The following is a 19,127-nucleotide window of genomic DNA, read 5'->3' as shown; positions in this document are numbered from 1 at the left end:
CCGGACGCTACATCCCCGGACACCGGGCCTGCTACCCGAGGACGGGGACGCTGGCGACACCGGCTGGGCTCCGTGCAAAGGGCCGCGGGGCGGGGGAGGGTCGCGCGCGTGACCGGCCCGCCGGGTGGGGGCTGGAGGCGGCCGGGGTGCGCGGGGACCGTTCCACCCGGGCGCACCCTGAACGGCGTGGGGTGCCACCAGGGCCCGGCTGAACCGGCCCGGGACTTACTGGTAGGTCTAGGCTGCGTTTAGAAGTTGCCAGAATTTTTTAATGGACATAGTTCTCTTGCATTTTGGTTGGTTGGTTCTGGGGATGGAACCCAGGGCCTCCCGCGTGCGAGGCAGGCACTACCACCGAGTTACAGCCCCAGCAACACCCCCTCCCCCCAAACGCTGGGATTACAGGTGTGCACCTCCACACCCGGTTTATTCCACGCAGGGGCTGGAACCCAGAGACTTCATGCCTGCCAGGCCAGAACTCTGCCAAATGAGCCACATCCCCCAACCTTGTTTACTTTTTATTTTGAGACAGAGTCTCACCAGGTTGACCAGGCTGGGCCCCATCTTTTATCTTCTTGCTTGTCTCTGCTAGTCGCTGGAATTACAGGAGCTGCCACCGATGTCTCATTTTCAGAACTGTTTATAGTTGAAAGACCGGGGCGCACTGTGTGTACTCAACCACCATCCCCCAGCAAAGCATTTAAACAGGGCTCAGTTCCTGGTGGTCTGCCTCTTCCCTGACATGGTCAGCACTCCCCCAGGACAAGGGCCAGTGTGGGGTCCACCCCCTTGTGTTCTGTGACAAGTGCCCTTTTCTGGTCAAGCCTCTGGAAACTCAGAAACAAGTTTCTGTTTAGAACATTCTCCCCCAAGCTTAAACAGATAAACCCGTCTGAGTGCCAGCCCCTCCCCCACCCCCCAACACACCCTGAGCAGGTCTTTCCAGTGCTCTCAGTACTCACACTTAAGGCAACCCAGCCCCAGCTGTGCAGTTCCTCTGAGTAGCATCTCATTGGGCTTCCAAAGTGAGGGAGTGAAGTGAGGTTGAGGATGAAGCAAAATGTGTTACAACTGAGTTCCTAGCTTGAGACCGCCACCAACACACAGCTGGCAGACAACGGAGTGGCTTGGCAGAGTCTCACCGGCTCACCTGGCCAACTGGCTCCAAATCGAAGCAATTGCATCAGGGGCAGGGGTGTAGAGACAGCTTTTAATGTAGCCAGGGCTAGCTTTGAACTTCCTAACTGCTTTTCCTCCCAAGTGTTGGGATCCCAGGCTTATGCCACCACACCCAGATCCTAAGCAGCTGTTTTCCAGTGGGGGAAGGCACTTTAAAAATGTTCCTTTTTTGAAATGAGTTTCTCTTTTGCTTTGCTGCCCAAACAGGCCTGGAACTTCTGGGCTCAAGCAATTCCACAGGCACGGACCAATGCACCCAGCTCTGTCATTAAGGACTTCAGTTAAGGGGCTGGGGATGTAGCTCAGTGGTAGGACAGTTGCAGACATGAGGCCCTGGTTTCCTTCCCAGCACAGCAAAGAATTTGTTTCAAAAGCTTTCATGTTGTGGCAGTGGTTTTGTTTGATTTTGTGAGACAGTTCTCACTATGTAGCCCAGGCTCACCTGACCTGGAACTTACTATGTAGCCCAGGCTATCCTCCTGCCTTAGCCTCCTAAGTACTGAAGAGTATCAGCCCAAGCCACCACACCCTACTCTTTTTATTGCTCTACTCGGAATGCTCTTGTCCCTACCCCAGTGGACCACCCCCCCAACCAGGGCTTCCTTGCTGAGTTTTAGCTCAGTGGTAGAATACCTGACTAGCATGTGCCAGGCCCCACAGGGAGCAGAGGGGTCAGGCCTTGGGGATTACTCGGGGCTCACTGCCACTGTTCCCCCCGACAGGCCTGGGAGCTTGCTCCCCCACCCCACTGCCGCCACCATGGTCAGCATCAATGAGCTGCCCGAGAACATCCTCCTGGAGCTGTTCACCCACGTGCCAGCCCAAGAGCTGCTGCTTAACTGCCGCCCGGTCTGCAGCCTCTGGCGAGACCTCATCGATGTGGTGACCCTCTGGAAGCGCAAGAGCCTTCGAGAGGGCTTCATCACCAAGGACTGGGACCAGCCCGTGGCAGACTGGAAGATCTTCTACTTCCTGTGCAGACTCCGCAGGAACCTCCTGCGTAACCCATGTGGCGAAGGTGGGCTGGGTGGGGCTGGTGCTGGGTGGAGACGACCCTGGAAGCTGGTCCTTCCTTCTTGAACCCAGGACCTATGTGTGGAGTTCAGAGCACAGCTTGCAGAAATCTGTTCTCCCCTTCCATGGGTTCCAGGACTCAAATTCATGTCAATAGGCTTGGCAGCAAGTGCCTCTACCTACCGAACCATCTTACCAGCCCCTGGGTTGACCCCTTCCTCTAAGAATTTTTTTTAATGCATATGAATGTATTGCTTCATGCATGTAAGTGCACCCATGTTGTGCAATGCCCACAGAGGTCAGAAGAGGGCATCAAATTCCTCTGGAACTGGAGTTACAGTTGTCAGCCACCATGTAGGTGCTGGGAAGCGAACGCTGGTCCTCTGCCAGAGCAACTGGTGCTCTTAACCGTGTGCTTTTAACCAGCTCCCATGCTTATTTGGTTTTTGTTTTGTTTGTTTTTGTCTTTTTGAGATGTCTCCCTGTAGCCCCATCTGGCCTGGAACTTGCTATGTAGACCAGGCTAGCCTGGATCTCACAGAAATCCACCTGCCTCTGCCTCCCAAGTGCTGGGATTAAAGCCGTGCACTACCGAACTGGGCCTAACCCCCTCATCTAAAGACAGGGTCTCTGGTCAGTCACCATGGCCCTAGACCACGTCTTAGAACCTAGAGTGGCCTTATATATCTTTTTTTCCCCCGCTACATATTTCAAAGTCCAGGGCCTAATGGATCCTGTGGGCCACTCTGCACAGCGTCGAGTTGGGGCCCTTACACAGCAGGTGCTCAGCAGCCGTGGATAGGCACACTGCAGAGCCCCCTCCCCTCTGTACTTCAGTCTAGGCTACCCAGTGTCCATCCAGGCACTCTCTGGAGCTGTACAGATGTGACTGATGGCTTAACCTCCTGATACCCTGCGATACAGAGGGACAGAGAATTGAGAACGCTGCCCTCATGGTCAGAGTTCCTGCTTCGGGTCTATAACACTCTCTCATATTTGCTGGCTTTTCCCTTACTCATTCAGCATCTCCTACATACCACTCTTCTAGCTCCTAGCAGGGTACAGTGGTCATTAAGAGGCCCTGTCTGTGCACTTCACATGTCTGCTGTCCTTTCTCTGTCCTCACTGAGCTCCTGGGAGGTAGGCAAACCATGGGAGCAGCTGCTTTTGCTATATAGGGCACTTCAGGCCCTTAAGGGTGACTTGCTCAGATCTACAACCACCAGCCTCAGAGGACTGTCCTGCTGCTGGGATGCTCAGGCCCCAACAGAGCCTCCCAACCAGGCCACTAGCACAGCTCAGGGAACCTCAGGGAGTCACCCTACACTTTGCCTTTTACAAGGCCTTGTGTGTAGCCATGGTCAGTCCAGACGTGCTCAGATCTGCAGGCCTTAGCTTGTGCTGGCCTAGCTCCTGAAATTCTCTTATCCCTTTGGCTTTCTGTTGGGGAACCCCCAGAACGCACAGGAACAGCGTGGCTTCTGGGGAAACAGTGAATAGAAGGGCAGAGCTACCTGGGGACCGTTCTGGGCTGCCTTGGTAGCACTAGTTCTTTCCCAGGTCAACTCTGCTCAGTCTGCAGGGAGGAACCCCTAAACCTGAACCCTCTCCCTCCATGACCACGGGACCTTCAGTCACCAGCCCAGAGGCACCCATGCACCCTTACTGCACCCACCCAGGCAGGGGACATCTGGTCACTTTGGAACAGTGCATACCATCAGCCCCACAAATCTGGGTTTACATAGTTAGCCAGAGTCTCTCCCCTCCAGGACGTGGGGAATCCGGTGTGGGGCCATGTTGGGAAGAACTCCCATCCATCTCTAAGGACTGAAATGTGGGTGTGGGGGCCCCAAGCCAAATGGAAGTGAGGTTTGCTCCAGAATTTTTGATCATATTGTTTGGGCAGAATAGGAGGGAGTCCCAGGTTAAGTGTGATATGAAGGACAGCAAGACACAGAGGAGGTGCCCTTAGACTGGTGGGGTGCACAGCACATTCCAAGAGAAACAAGTTGACTAACCCTTTGAGCCCAAGCAAACCCTAACCACCAATCTAACCACCCTTGAAGTCTCCCAGGAGCAGATGGGGGCTTAGAGTTTAGATGTACACACATGTGGCTGGGGCTGGGGCTAGTGTTGGAATAAACAGCTGTGGGTTCCATCCCAGCACTGCAAATAACAGCAGCTACAGGGGCTCACCCGCACTTTTTTTCCCAGAGGACATGAGATGGTGGCGGATCGACTCCAGCCAGGGAAATGGATGGAAGGTGGAGAGTCTCCCTGGGGACCATGGCACAAACTTTCCTGATCCCAAAGTCAAGAAGTACTTTGTCACCTCCTTTGAGTAAGAGCTGGAACCCAGCAGGCTATGCTGAGCATAGAGAGTCAGGAGACTTTTGCCCACCGCTCTGCAAAGCAGGGTAGGGGTAGGAGGGCTGGGCGGTTCTGATCCTGGAAGCTTAGGGAGGGGGACATGCAGTCTGTGGCTTCCAGGAGCAATAAACTTGGATGGTGGGTGCCCGGCAGTTGGAGAGATGGGTTTCAAGTGACCAGAAGGCCACTGAGCAGTTGAGTCAGGTGTCTAAGGGAGCCCTGATCCAGGAGCCAGAGTCACAGCCACACTCCCTGGTGTCCCATAGGGCTGGGATCAAATACCACCCAGGAAAAAGTGGTTCTAACTCCCTCATGCGTTTCCTCGGGTCAGCCTGGGGAGCTCCAGCCAGGGCCTGTCCTGGGGTTACCTGGGTTCCTTGAGCTACTGCCTGAGCCCATAGGGGCTGCCCCAGCCTGGCAAGGGAAAGTCATGCCTAGAATACTTGCCATGCAAGCCTTGTCCTCTGCCCCCAGCATGTGCCTCAAGTCCCAGATGGTGGACCTCAAAGCTGAGGGCTACTGGGAGGAGCTGTTGGACACATTCCGGCCTGATATCGTGGTTAAGGACTGGTGAGTGGCCTGTGCCTGTGTTCCCACCCTCGGGATTAGAGACACCACAGTGTCCTTAGGTAAGGGCTGCCCCTAGAGTTGCAGGGGCCCCTCCAGGACTCTCCCCCCACCCCAAGTTCCCTCTTCTCTGACTGTGCAATATAGCAGCCATGTTTGTAGATGGGAAACTGAGGCTTGCTGAGGAGTCGTCACAGCCCTCCCTGGACTTGGTGGAAACTCACACTTCTTATGCAGTGTCTCTGCAACCCTTTCCTCTGATTATTCCTATCTCTTTCGTATTTATTTCTTTGGTAGTTAGAATGGAGCCCAGGGCCTCTCTCATGATAAGCCTTCACTCTACCACTAAGCTCCAAGCCAAGCACCTGCCCACAACATGCTTGTGTTCCCCCTCTGTGCACCTAACTATGCGCATAAGAGTCTGGGGCCACCGCTGTGAGGGTACAGGGGCAAGGCTTACAGGGTGGCTGAGATGAACAGGGGTGAGCTGTGGGCTAGCCTGTCACACCAGCTGCCATCCCCTGAAACATATGGGTGACGGGGCACAGGCAGACCAGGTCTTTTTTAGAAAGCCTTTTGCTTTTTCCCTTTCTCAGGTGGCAAAACTGAGGCCACATGTGAATAGATAATTCCCAGGAGCACAGGGGTATTGGGAGTGCCAAGCCTTCTAGACATTAATGGCTAGAGGGGTGTAGCAGAAAGAAGCTGTCCCCAGAACAGGCCTTCAGTGGCCTCCTGCCCCACCCTCCCCAGGTTTGCCGCCAGAGCAGACTGTGGCTGTACCTACCACCTCCGGGTACACCTAGCCTCAGCTGACTACATTGTCTTGGCCTCCTTTGAGCCTCCACCTGTGACCATTGAACAGTGGAACGATGCTGCATGGACAGAGGTGAGGCCCTGCCTGCTTGCCCACCACTCACTCCTCCCAGAGCTAGACTGGCAGCAAACCAGGGACCAGGGATGGTTTCCTGTAGTGGAGGGCTCACCCCACCTCTCTATTCTCTCAGTGATCACTTCCTCTCCTCTCCCCAGGTCTCCCACACCTTCTCCAACTACCCTCCAGGGGTTCGCCACATCCTCTTTCAACACGGTGGCAAGGACACCCAGTTCTGGGCAGGCTGGTATGGGCCCCGTGTCACCAACAGCAGCATCATCATCAGCCACAGGACAGCCAAGAAGCCCGCCTCTGCCAGCGCCCTGCCGATGCAGGGACAAGAGGAAGACACCCAGGGGCCCTTCCACAAGTCCTGATATCAGACATCACCTGAGAGCAATCCGTCCTCCCCTGCTGGGGTCTGCTCAAGAGAACTTCCAGGCAAGGGCTGAGCCGTACCAGCACCTGTCCCAGTACAACCTTGGGCAGACCTACCAACTCCTGCTAATTTACAGTCATACAGATCTGACATTTTGTTGTAATAAATGTTTTCAGTAAAGCCAGCCTGGTGTTTACAGATGGGGTTCCTGAATCGGATGGAGAAGCAGCCACTCCCAGGGCAACTTGGCTGCACCTGCCCCTCCACTCCAGTTAATGACAGTACGGTCAGCCCTCTGGGCACTTTTATTGACAACTCACAGCACAGTATTTGAGATGGATGGTGTCGGCAGGCTGAGCCCCAGAAGGCTGCTGAAAACTGGCAGTCTGTCCCAGCATCCCTCCCTGCCCTCCTGGAGAGGCTGCCTCAAGAGGCAAGGGGGGCTAAGCAGCCCGACCCGAGAGGCAGCCACGTGTCAAGGCAATAAGAGCACTTGGAGTTGGGGCCCTGCAGCACTGCCCTGGGCTGTGGCCCCAGAATCTGACAGCTGGGCATTAGGCAGCAGGCACAGGCACACCCTCAGCTGCTTTTATGAGCTCTCTCTTCCACATAGAGCTGCATCTAGGAAAGAAAGAAGCAGCCTCGGTCATGGGCTTCAGGGTACCCACTGGGAAGGCCCAGAGGTGGGGGCAGGGGTAGAGAAGCCCCTCAGTCTCTCCTCTGGGCACCACCTCCATGCATCTCCTAAATAAAGCTTCCTCTGTCTCATAGCTCACCTTTAAAATGTCCGACGTCATGGTTTTTAGAGGTATCAGCCGGGGATCATGCATGTGGACATCCTGCTCGTCCGCCAGGATCCAAGGGAAGTCCTAGGCAAGGGGCCAGGTGAGGGTTGGAAGGCGCCATAGTCTGGCCTGCCCTCACTCTACCCCTCTTCTCCAGGGCTGGGTCCCCGAATTCCTAGAAGCTGCTGGCTACACACATTCATGGGGGAGACTAGGAACCCAACTGACCTGCAGGCCCCAGGTGGCCCTAAAAGGATTCTTAAACCAGAGGGTAAGGGCACCTCCCTAGGGAATCCCACTTCAGAAGAGCCAGGGTGAACCAGCTGCCTAACATCTGGCTCCATCTGGGGTCCTCTCTCACCCAGGCACGCTCCAATGTGTTAACACACAGGAGAACCACCTGGGTGCGAGGTACTGCTGCCTTAAGCAGCAAAGGGTACCAGCCACAGGTGGTACCTTGTCCCTGGAACTGTGCCTTCCACCAGCAGCTTCCTCCCTGCATACATACACACGCACACATACATACACATGCCTTAGATTCACGTGTGCACACACATGCCTCTCACCTTGATGACCTGGATCTTCTCCATGTTTCGAGTGGCAGCTTCTCTCGTGTGAACCAGGACTGTGAAGGTACAGCCTGCAGGAGGAGAGCTTGGTGAAGGCCAAGGCTGGGCGGCACCACCCCAGGATGTAAAGTGTAGCCAAGTACAAAAACAGGCACAGTCAACAAGAGACTGAAGCCAAGTAGAGTCAATCGGAGGTTCCTGGAGGAGGTGGACTCTTGGGGTGCTGAAGGGCAGGGAGGAAGAGAGGCAGCTCAGTATGGCCAAATAGGGTCCGAGAAGACAGCAAATCAAGGGGCAGCACACCTGGTGGGTTGTGGTCCAGGACGGCATCACACACACTGATCTTCAGGATGAAGGCTCGTAGCAGCTGCTCCACATGGGACAGCAGGGAGTCTGAGCTGGGAATGGAAAAGGGACTCCTATCCAGTTCCATGCTGCCCTCCACCAGCACAGTCCACTTTGAAAGCAGTTTGGGCGAAGCCTCTAGTGCCTGAAAGGGTCAGGCCAGCCCCACCCCAGGCACACGGGGAGAGGGTGCAGAGGGCCTCCTTAGGTGATTCTAATGTTCAGCTAGCCAGGGGACACACCTCAAGCTTCTGTGTACCCCAGGACCCCAAGCCAGGAGGTGAAAGGGCTTTTCTGAGGCCACACAGCCAGAGCATGGGCTGTGCCTGACTCTGATGCCCTGACCTCAGCACAGGAAGCAAGTGGCTGGGCAGTTACTGCGGGCACCACAGTCACCACAATCAACTTCCAGCTACCTGTAGACTGGGCACTTGACTGAGAAGTCCAGACAGTCAGTCTGTGTATGTCTTGGGCTCTGCAATTACTGGGTAACACTCAGGGTGGGGGGCACAGGTCACCTTTCTGGACCTTGGTTTCCCTATCTGCACAGTAAGTAAGGCTGGGACTAACATTCACCACTGCCAAAATATTCCAGGTGTGACAGGAGGGTGACCGTGTCACATTCACAGAGGTATGTAGCCAGAGTGGTTCAGCTGCTGATAGCCAGTCCTCCCATTTCTCTTTACCAAGCCAGTGTGGGGATGGGCAGAGGGGTCCCTGAGAGAGACTACAGTCAAGGATGGGCGACAGCTCACCTGATGGACAGTAAGGGTGGCTGAGTGATCTCGAAGACAAACTTCTCCACTGGCCGGTGTTCCTTATCCAAAATCACCACAACCACTTTTTCCACATCGTTCTGCAAGCACAGGGAACCCCCACTCCAGAGCTGTGACACTGGCCCCAGAAGACGAGGAGCAGGGTACTCAAGAGCCCTCCTCAGCAAGCAGGTTTGAGAAGTACAGCTTGCAAGATGCTCTGAAGCATGAATGGTTCAGACCAGGAGGCGAAGATGCCTGGTTCCCATGGAAGTCCCCCAGGAAGGCTCAGACCAGGCCAAGACAGAAGAAAAAAACCTAGAAAGCCCAGCCCAGACAGAACGAGGAGGGATGGGATAGGGCATGGTGGGGAGAAGAGCCCAGAACCCTCCAGGGCAGTCTGGGGGTGGCCTTCTGTTTTACAAATGGGCGAGGCCTGACTTGAGCGGGAAGTAGGAAGGAGGGCTGGGAGCCATCTTGGGATGGAAGCCAGGAGTCCCTGGTAGAATGTGATGGTATAGGAAACTCGCAGCCAGGGCAGCAACTCAAAGACAGAATTGACTGACTCCCTGTGGACCTGGAGCAAGATCGCTGGCCCCGGAGGTGTGAGCAAAGGGGGCTATGGGCGTGGCACGGTCTGATAAAGCGGGCTCTGAGTGGCGGTGGCTCCGGGCTAGGCACTGGGTACTCATTACTTTGTAAGTTAATAAACTCACAAAATATATATTATATGGTTTGTCTCATGTGCAGGAGACCCAGAGAGAATTCGGGCCACACCTCCAGAGTGAGGCTCCTGGAGTGTTAAAATCATGGGACTCCCCACAATCCGATCATCACCCCATCTCAGAGTCAGTCCAGGAGTGTGGAGGAACAGGTTGGAGGAAGGGTGGCTGGGTCCTCACCTTTTCCAGGAGTGGTTTGACGCAGTGCAACGTGTCCTGAATATACTGGTTCAGCTCCGGATGGCAGGACATCTGTACACAACCCCACAGGGCTGTTGAGGCCCAAGGCACAGATGGAAGAACCACCAATCCCCCCCCACACACAACTGCTGGCCTTTGGAAAGAAGCCAGCAGTTACCCAGCGCTTTCTTCCCAAGAGACCCAACTTATCACAGAGCTAAGAACTGAATTTATCCAGTAGAGAGCCACTCACATAAGCACTGGTCTCAGCACTATCATTTGACATTAAGGGGCTGTGTGGTCTTGGGCAAATGACTGAATTTCTCTGAGCTTTAATGATGTCGTCTGTGAAGATCTCATAAAGATGAGGATAAAATGAGATAAGTAAGCTCCTAGTGCATGGAGGGTGCTTAGTGGGTGCTTCTTTGACTTTCCCCGTCTATTCTGTAAGCATCTACCACCTCCCAGAATTCAGTCATCTATTCACTCCTTTTTTGGTTTTTTTGTTTTGTTTTTGAGACAGGGTCTCCCAGCTGGCCTAGAATTCACTATGTAAGACCAGGCTGGCCTTGAACTCAGATCTGCCTGCCTCTGCCTTCTGAGTGCTGGGACTAAAGGCATGTGCCACCACGCCTGGCTTCAGAGTCATCTGTTCAAATGTTGACTGAGTACCTACAATGGAGAATGTACTTCTAGGGACTGAGGGCAGAGCAGTGTATTTACTGTTCAGCCTTTTAAAGTTAATTAACAGACTGAAGAGATGGCTCAGCAGTTAAAAGCACTGGCTGTTCTCGAAGAAGACCCAGGTTCGATTCCCAGCACCCACAGGGCAGCTAACAACCATCGGTAACTCCATTTCCAGGGGATCCGACACCCTCTACACACTTCCTCGGGCACTGCACCTACATGCAGGCAATACACTCATACACGTGAAAAAAAATAATAAATACAAGTTCGGGCCCAGTCTAGGTTACATGCTGCTCAATCCTGAGGACCAGTACCCGGGCTCACTATCACCTGGAACTCTAGCTCTGAGGGATCTGATGTCCTCTTCCAGCCTCCAAGGGCACCCACACAACCAACACTGACTCATAGAAACAGGCACATACACCCAAAATTTAAATCAGCCAGGGATGGTGGTGCACACCTTTAATCCTGGCACTCAGGAGGCAGAGGCAGGCAGATCTCTGTGAGTCTGAGACCAATCTAGTCTACATACCAAGTTCCAGGCTAGTTGTGGCTACAGGGAGACCGGCTCAAAAAAAAAAAAAAAAAAAAAAAAAAAAACAACTACCAAAACTCTACTTTTTAGAATTTAGAGAAAGTGAGGCAAGAGAGAAAGTGCTGGGTGCTAGGGAATCTTCTCCCCAACCAAGGTTCCTACTTCAGGAGTCTTAAACCATACCTTAGACAACTCTAATCCAGCGGTCCCTACCCAGGGGTAGGTACCCTTCTGAGCTCAGGCGGTGGGAGGCTGCCTGCCTATCAGGGTCTGCTGAGCAATGAGGGGGCTTACAGGTTTTAAAAAAAAATGATTTTTGTTTTTGAGACAGGGTCTCCCTGTGGCCCCAGCTGCCTCGGAACTCACTATGTAGACCAGGCTGGCCTCCATTTTACAGAGATCCGCCTCCCTCTGCACCACGACACCTGGCCCTAAAAAAAAGATCTTAAAAATCCCCCTCCAGCGGCCTCTGAGCCCCCGCTCGGCCCCGAGACTCACCTGCACCGGCACGTTGTACTTCTTGCGTTTCTGGAAGATGCCCACCGGGTAGACCTCGCGCACATAGAGGATCAGGTGCACCGCCACCTCCAAGAACTCGCAGAGCACGTCGGCCACCACTGTGGAGGAGACACCGTGTGATGGGCTGGACCTGGGGCAGGGACACCCCCCCACCTCCATGTGCAAGTCCAGCCTCCCTACCTTGGCCAAAGTTGAGGTCCTGGCGCGTGAGCGTGGTCATCCTTCGGCCACCTGGGGCGGGGGGCACGGAGGGGGCTCCAGGTAAGCGGGGGCTCTGGGTAACCGGGGACTCCTGGTAAACGGGGAGGCGGGGGGGGAGGTCTGGGTAAGCGGGGGAACTCCGGGTAAGTGGGGGACTCCAGGTAAGCGCGGGTGTTCCCGGTAAGCGGGGAAGCGGTCTGGGTAACCAGGTACTCCGGGTAACCAGGTTCCCCGGGCCCCACACGCCAGAGGCCCCGCCCCCTGTGCGGCCGGATCCCTCTCGGCGGAAATCCCGCCCTCTCCCCGCCCCCACCCCGGTACCCGCTGCGGCTCCTGCCTTGAGTTCGAATTCCGACCCCAGCGCCCGGAGCCACGGGCCGGGGCCCCACGCCCCTCCCGGGCAGCCCCCCGGCCTCCGTAACCACCGCCACGGCCCCGCGGTCCTAGTGCCGCCGTAGGCCACGCCCACCCTCTGAGCTGTCCAACCAGGACCTCGCACTGTAAAGGAGAGGCGGGGCCTGGGCGGAGGCGGGGCCTTGGAGAGGCGGAGCCCCGCCTCCGTGACAGGGATCTCAGCACCCTGAGCTAAGGCTTCCTTTCGATTTCAGGTGGGCGTCACTTAAAGATGACTGCGGCCTCCACACCTGACCGCAGTGCGTGTTCCCCTCCGTGGTAGTTCTCTTTAGGAGGCCCGGAAGGGGGGGTAGGAGTTGCCTCTCGGGGCCAAGTGCACGGCACAGCTGGGGCCCTAGGGCAGCGACATCTGCCGGTCCAGAGTCTCTATGCCTCGACTCACAGCCAGTCCAACCGAAAGCGAATCCGCAGGCTTGGGGGCGGGCACAGGGAAGGGAGAGAAGCCCCGCCCCCACCCGGAGCTCAAGGGTAGCCCGGCTGGACCTCCCAAGCCAATGACGCTTCCCCTGGCTTCATTTTTTTTTTGGTCTTTTTGAGACAAGGTCTCCCTGTAGCCCCAGCAGACCTGGAACTCACTATGTAGACCAAGCTGGCCTCGATCTCACAGGAGATCCACTTGCCTCTGCTTCCCGAATGCTGGGATTAACGCCTTGACTTCTTCATCACAGCTGACTCTCCTAAACTGCAGCAGAGAGCCAGGCACTGGGCTAAGTGTCTGTGGGTTATCTCGCTCACCAAATCCTCAGAATACTCATGTGGCAGTTCCTGCTTGTCTTTCTGCAGGGGACCCTAATGAGGCTCAGAGAAGTAAAGAAACCTGTCTGAGCTCACACAGCTGGGGGAGGAAGCAAGCAAAAAAGTCCAGCTCCAGGGTCCTGCAGAGGCACCAACTCAAGTCCTGAGGAGCCAAAAGGGCTGAAGGTCGTATTAATATTATAGAATTACCTCCATGGATAGATCATTTAGTATTTGACAAACCCTGATTTCAGCCCTGAGCTATAGCTGGTAAAACAGGCCCAGAGGTGTTTCTTCATTCACCAAAAGGCACACAGCTGTAATATAAACCCAGCTCTGCATGGTGTTGCACACCTGTAGTTCCGGCACTGAGGACGCAGAGGCAGGTGAATCTCTGAATTGGAAGCCAGCCTGGTCTACATAGGGAATTCCAGATCAGCCAGAGCTACATAGACCCTGCCTCAAAATAATAATAATAATAATAATAATAATAATAAATAAACCCAGATTTGATGCTTACTCCCACTCTGTGTAGGGATTCAACTAATTTACAGCCTCTCTATTTTTATTTATTTGTGTATGAGTGTTATGCCTGTACATATATATATGTGCACCTGTGTCATGTAGTGCCCTCAGAGGACAGAAGAGGGGGTCGGATCCCCTGGAACTGGAGCTACGAACAGTTGTCAGCCACCACGTGGGTGCTGGGAATTGAACCCTGATCTTCAGTGCTCTTAACCACCTAGCCATCTCTCCAGCCCCTAGCCCCCCTATCTCACATTACTTCTTGTGATCACCTCTGTGGGCAGGAGACTAGCTATAGAAACATCTTTCGGGTCCAGACACTTCATTGACCGTTGTTTTACTCAATTTACTCACTGTGTGTTTGCTTAGAACACCCAGGGAAATCCTTCAGCAGAACAGTGCAAGCCTGGTCTTTGCTGGGCTGGCACTTACACTTTTATTATTATTATTTTCAGCTTGCTTTCCCTGTTTCCATTTAAATATCTCTTGGGAGTAATTTTCCTTTTGTCTTCATTGCTGACCCCCAGGGACCTGTTCCCGTTCACACACACACACACACACACACACACACACACACACTCCTCAACATCCACCCTTCCTTCCCAGCTGCCGTCTTACATACTGTCATTATGGAGAAAAACATGCAAATAACTGAAAAAGTCTCCCAACAAATGGAAATTCAAAAACATAATGAAGTAACTCAATAACATAATCTGGGTCCTCTGGCCATCCATCATGCTGATATGATTAAAATGAAAAGCCAGGCGCGTCACAGAACTGATGGCACAAATCTCCAGCTGGTCCCATACTGCCTCAGCCCCCTGCCAGTCGCCGCCCCCCATCCCCCACCAAGGCCTATTACTAATGAAAAAAGCTGCTTCAACAGCCTGGGGGTGGGGGTGCAAAGAAGAACCCTGGCTTTCCTCAAGTCACTGAGCTCTGGTCTACAAGCCAATGGGCTGCCCAACTGGCTCTGTGTAGAAAGAGCCTTGTCAAATGTGGCATGATGTTGGCAGGGTCCCCACGTCTTGAGAAGGGTTGCTGTGCCCAACATGTGCTGCCAGAGTGTCATCAGTTCCAGAAACCAAAGCAGCTATTCCTTAGGGTTAAGTGTTGACATTTTACAGAATACAGACAAGTTCCCACACTGTCTAGAGGTATCCCAGTCCCTGGGGAGCTTGTTAAAGAGCAGAACCCTGCTACATGGCTGCCCTCATCATGTAAGTTGGGGCAGCTGGACAATCAGAGTTTAATAGGGCCCCTGGAGGATTGGGACACAGTTTTCCTAGGTCTGCATTTTAAGAACTGCTTTGCTCACATTCCCAGCTTAATTCCTTCTCTGGCTTGTTATTTATCCCCTCCCATGAGAAGAGTATATATAAGTGTGGGCTTGAAGGCATCTGGGAGTTGGGTGTAGTGATGAGTAGTTAGACCAACGTTCCGTTAGATCTGTGTACAGGCAGATGAATGAGACTCTGGACCACTCCTATATACCCCTGGAGGCAAAGTTCTCTTGGCTTCCAGGCCATACCTATTAGTCACCCATAACACCAGGCCACTTCCCTGACCTCAGATTTCCCATATGTAAACTAAGGAGGCTGGGGGCTGGGAAATGGCTCAGGGGTTAAGAGTACTGGCTATTCCTGCAGAAGACCTGGGTTCAAATCCCAGCACCCACATGGCAGCTAACAACTGTCCATATTCCAGTTCCAGGGGATCTGACGCCCTCTTCTATCTTCCACAGGCACTGCTCAACATGGGTGTACTTACACATATGCAGGCATAACACTCATACACATAAAATTAACTAAATAAACAAATAAAATTAAAAAAAAAAAGTGTGGTTCAGCAGATGAAGGTGCTTGCCACCAAGCTTCATACCTGAGTTTCATGCCCAGGACCACATAGTGGAAACAGAGAACTGAATGCTTCAAGTTACCCTCTGACACACACACACACACACACACACACACACACACACACACACACCTTCACATGCCCCCCCCCAAGACATACACACAGACAAAAGCACAAAAAAAATGTAAAAATAAAATAAATGAACACCATGTATCCATCTAATTCTGCCCAAAGTTCTCAGGACAACAAACACACGGGGGAGGGGAAAGACACAGAGAGAGAACCACATAGAGCCTGGTGTGCTCAGGGGCCCAGCTGGTTGGCATACCCCCTGAGAAGGGACCTGGTCTGGTTCATTCTGGTTCATTCTTTCCATTTAGCACCCCATCCAATGCCTGGCCAACTCAGGTTCTCAATGAGAGCAATGTCATTGTTAGAGTCTGTCAACTTCACACAAACCCAGTCATATATGCCTGGGGAAAGAATCCCAACTGAGGGACTACCTAGATCAGATGGACCTGTGGCCATATCTGTGGGGAATTTTCTTGATTGTTGATTGATGCGGAAGAGCCCAGCCCGCTGAGGGTGGTGCCACCCCTAGGCAGGTGGGCTTGGGCTGTGTAAGAAAGGTTTCTAGCCGGGCGTGGTGGCGCACGCCTTTAATCCCAGCACTTGGGAGGCAGAGGCAGGCGGATCTTTGTGAGCTCGAGGCCAGCCTGGTCTACATCGAGAGTTCTGGGACAGTGAGGGTACAGGGAGACCCTGTATCCAAAAAAAAAAAAGACCCAAACAAACAAAAAAGAAAACCTGCTTCAGGCTGCAGGCACCTAGAGACTGCTGCTTTCAAAGGTGGCGCAGGCCTTTAATCCCCACTCTCGGGAGGCACAGGCAGGCGGATCTCTGTGAGTTCAAGTCCAGCTTGGTCTACATAGTGAGTTCCAGGACAGCTGAGGCTACAGGGAGACCCTGTCTCACAGCCAGGGTGTGGACTGGACCTCCCACAACCCACCACATTTATGGGACGCGCTCTGTATGTACCTGATGCTTCTCCCCTCAGTCCCACCGCCTATCCTGCCAGGAGACCCTCCCTTCTTTCAGCCTCAGCCTGCTCATCTGTGAAAAGGGAAAATGTAGACCCCAGTCCATAGAGTTAGCTTGGCATGGTGGCACATACCTCTAGTCCTAGTACTTGGGAGACAGAGGTAAGAGGATTGCTACAAGTTCTAAACCAGTCAGAGTTACACAGTGAGAGCCTGTCTCTGAAATAAATTAATTAAAATAAAGCAAAAATCTATGTGACTGGGTAAATGAAATATTTGTGAATGCTTGGTACATAAATGATCAATTAATGGCCATAAGGCAGTAATATTAAGATCTACACAGGACTGGGGAGATGGTTCAACATGTAAAGACACTTGCTGCCTAGCCTGATGAGGACCTGAGTGTTCAATCTCCTGGACCCAGATGGTGAAAGAGAACCCACTCCTGAAGTTGTATACATGTGCACACACACACACACACACACCAAAATTTTTAAAAATGTAAGAAGAATTTTTTTTTAATTTACAGGGCTAAAGATGGCTTAGTAGTTAAGAGCACTCACTGCCTGCTCCTGCGGAGAACCCCAGTTTGGTTCCCAGCACCCACATAGCAGTTGGCAACCATCTGTAACTCTAGTTCCAGGGGAATCTGAAGCCCTCTTCTGTCCTCCACAGGCACTGCACGAGACGGGTCCACTCACATACATGCAGGCAATACACTCATACACATAAAATAAAAATAATAAATAAAATATTTTTTTTAAAAAGTCTACACACAGCTGAAGAGATGGCTCGTGGTTAAGAGTAGTGGTTGCTCTTGCAGTGGAGCCAGGTTTGATTCCAAGCACCCACATGGCAGCTAAGAACTGTCTGTTAACTCTAGTTCTAGGGGACTCCAATGCCCTCTTCTGACTTCGTCAGACATTGTACAACACACACATGCAGGCAATATAGTCATACATATAAAATAAAAAGTAATCTATAAAAAAGTCGACACAGGCTGACCTGGTCCACATAGCAAGTTCCAGTCCAGACAGGGCTATAGAGTGAGATGCTGTCTGAAAACGGAGGGCAGGGGCTGGAAAGATGGCTCAGCTGTTAAGAGTACTAGCAGCTCATCTAGAGGACCTGGGTTCAGCTCCCAGCACCAACATGGAAGCTAACAACTGTCGGTAACTCCAATTCCAGGGGATCCACTCCCTTTTCTGACTTCCATGGGCATTGCACAATATGGTGTGCTTACATACTTACATACATGCAAGCAACACATTCATACACATAAAATAAGAAACCAATCAAAAAACAACAACAACAACAACAAACGACAACCCTTCCCCTTTCTACTTTGTCCTGTGTGTTCGTTATTTTTCATGGTGCTAATGACTGCCAGACGTATATACTTAACTGACTTGTGCATCTTGTTTGCTTCATTAGAATGCAAACTCGACAGAGCAGGATCCTCAACTGGCCTCAGCCTGGCCAGTGCATGGAAGGTGTTCAATAGGTACATAGGAATCTGGGCATAGTGGTGCATGCCTTTAATCCCAGCACTCGGGATGCAGAGGCAGGTGGAGCTCTGTGAATTCAGAGCCAGCCCAGTCTACAGAGTGAGTTCCAGGCCAGCTGGAGCTACAGGGAGACCCTGTCTCAAAAAGACCAAAAACAAAAAGAAAGAAAGAAAAAAGAAAGGTACTCAGAGAAGCAGTGATTGGGAACCTTCCAGTCACTAAGCACCAGTGTTTTCACCAAGCCATCCTGTGCCCATAATGTAACCATATCATATTAACAATGGCCCTAATTTCCCTAGAGCTTCTCGGGTGGGCTGGGACCTTGGGAACACTGTCTTCTTACACAAGCACCTGCAGTGATGCCTTGAACCCTAAGAGTTCCCTAACTAGGAACTCAGAATATAGGCAGCTTGCCCAAGGTCCTGTTATAGCACCAGAGGAGGAGCCCATGCATCTTGTCTCATGCAGAGCCATGTTCCCAAACCTCTAAGCCATAATTTATCACACTACAAAGAAAGAAACAGATGAAACGGAAGCCTCCAAACTTTCCGTGCTGGGTTCGCCCCATTAGTCTTTGATCTTCACAGTGTCCATGGCCCTGCTGACCCAGTTGTGAGTTATGGGGGCCATGGGACCCATAACCCAGCATTCCTGGGCTCCTAGGGTTGTTGGGACAAGGCATCCTGCAGGGTGATCAATGAGCTGCCCCTAGGGCTGGCTTTGTCCCCATTGGGCTGTGCTGAGGAGTACCAAGCCAGCCTGGGACACCTCTGTGTGTGTGTGTGTGTGTGTGTGTGTGTGTGTATGTGTGTGTGTGTGTGTGTATGTGTGTGTGTATGTGTGTCTGTGGTGTATGTGTATGTGTGGTGGTGAGAGTTGGGGAGTGTGTGGTGTGTATGTGTGGGCTGAGGGGGTGTGTAATATATATGTGGTGTATGTGTATGGGTTGAGGAGTGTGTATGTGTAGTGTGTGGTATATATATATGTGTGGGGTGTGTTGTGTGTGTATGTGTGTGTGAGGCGGTGTGTATGTGGTGTGTGGGTAGTATGTGTATGTTGGGTGTGTCTCTGTGTGTTAGACGTGTGGGGTATGTTTGGGTGGTGTGTTGGAGGGGTCGCCTTATCCTGCAGGGAAAGGGGGCACAAGTGCGTCCTGGGTGCCCAGGTGAGTTGGTGCAACCCCACAGTGAAAGCGGCTTCTCTGAGAACCTCCCCCACGCGGTGCACTTTCTCCTGCTACAAAGGCCCCGCCGCCCCGGTCCCGCCTTCCCCGCCGCGGGCATTTCTTCCGTCCCATTTGACAGCCTCGGCGGAATAATCCTTTTGGGGACCGGCGGTCCCCTGCCCAGCCAGACGCGGCCGCAGCT

At 52.9% G+C, this 19,127-nt stretch overlaps 2 protein-coding genes across 6 annotated transcripts in view; one reads left to right on the top strand and one right to left on the bottom strand.

The window, feature by feature from the left end:
• LOC103732819 (F-box only protein 6) overlaps window positions 1-6,567 on the top strand; it is a 7,400-nt gene extending 833 nt beyond the window's left edge. Inside the window, exons 2-6 of one of the 2 annotated variants that reach the window (XM_008831551.2) lie at window positions 1,902-2,197; window positions 4,408-4,534; window positions 5,038-5,133; window positions 5,884-6,019; window positions 6,163-6,523. In XM_008831551.2, coding sequence (XP_008829773.1) covers window positions 1,939-2,197; window positions 4,408-4,534; window positions 5,038-5,133; window positions 5,884-6,019; window positions 6,163-6,381 — 837 coding nt within the window. In that variant the 5' untranslated portion in view covers window positions 1,902-1,938 and the 3' untranslated portion in view covers window positions 6,382-6,523. Of the gene's footprint in view, window positions 1-1,901; window positions 2,198-4,407; window positions 4,535-5,037; window positions 5,134-5,883; window positions 6,020-6,162 lie in introns of both variants that reach the window. The other variant, XM_008831544.2, reaches the window with a different exon arrangement.
• A 98-nt stretch (window positions 6,568-6,665) lies between these two features.
• On the bottom strand, window positions 6,666-12,141 carry Mad2l2 (mitotic arrest deficient 2 like 2). Of its 4 annotated transcripts, none has more exons than XM_029562707.1 (10): window positions 12,019-12,141; window positions 11,661-11,772; window positions 11,460-11,578; window positions 9,993-10,094; window positions 9,740-9,811; window positions 8,838-8,938; window positions 8,041-8,135; window positions 7,735-7,808; window positions 7,160-7,252; window positions 6,666-7,004 (listed from the first exon to the last, which is right to left on the bottom strand). In XM_029562707.1, exons 2-10 carry the CDS (start codon window positions 11,698-11,700, stop codon window positions 6,963-6,965), a joined length of 738 nt encoding a protein of 245 aa, XP_029418567.1. In that variant the 5' UTR covers window positions 11,701-11,772; window positions 12,019-12,141; the 3' UTR covers window positions 6,666-6,962. The 4 variants fall into 4 exon arrangements, with proteins under 4 accessions (XP_029418567.1, XP_029418568.1, XP_029418570.1 ...); XM_029562708.1 differs by having other exon boundaries at window positions 12,003-12,121; XM_029562710.1 differs by having other exon boundaries at window positions 11,661-11,711; window positions 12,019-12,100.
• Window positions 12,142-19,127: the final 6,986 nt, after the last annotated feature.

The sequence above is a fragment of the Nannospalax galili genome, unplaced genomic scaffold, assembly GCF_000622305.1.
Source record: "Nannospalax galili isolate Female #2095 unplaced genomic scaffold, S.galili_v1.0 scaffold870, whole genome shotgun sequence".
NCBI classification, from domain to species: Eukaryota; Metazoa; Chordata; class Mammalia; order Rodentia; family Spalacidae; genus Nannospalax; species Nannospalax galili.
This window is presented reverse-complemented; position numbering and strand designations above follow the sequence as displayed.

What these genes read in the sequence shown, in the direction of transcription:
- Mad2l2 (XM_029562707.1), bottom strand. Translation starts at nt 11,700, where the DNA reads ATGACCACGCTCACGCGCCAGGACCTCAACTTTGGCCAAG. An exon ending in GGACCTCAACTTTGGCCAAG is followed by an intron (nt 11,579 to 11,660) that starts GTAGGGAGGCTG and finishes TCTCCTCCACAG; the next exon opens with TGGTGGCCGACGTGCTCTGC. An exon ending in CCACCCTTACTGTCCATCAG is followed by an intron (nt 8,136 to 8,837) that starts GTGAGCTGTCGC and finishes TTCCATTCCCAG; the next exon opens with CTCAGACTCCCTGCTGTCCC.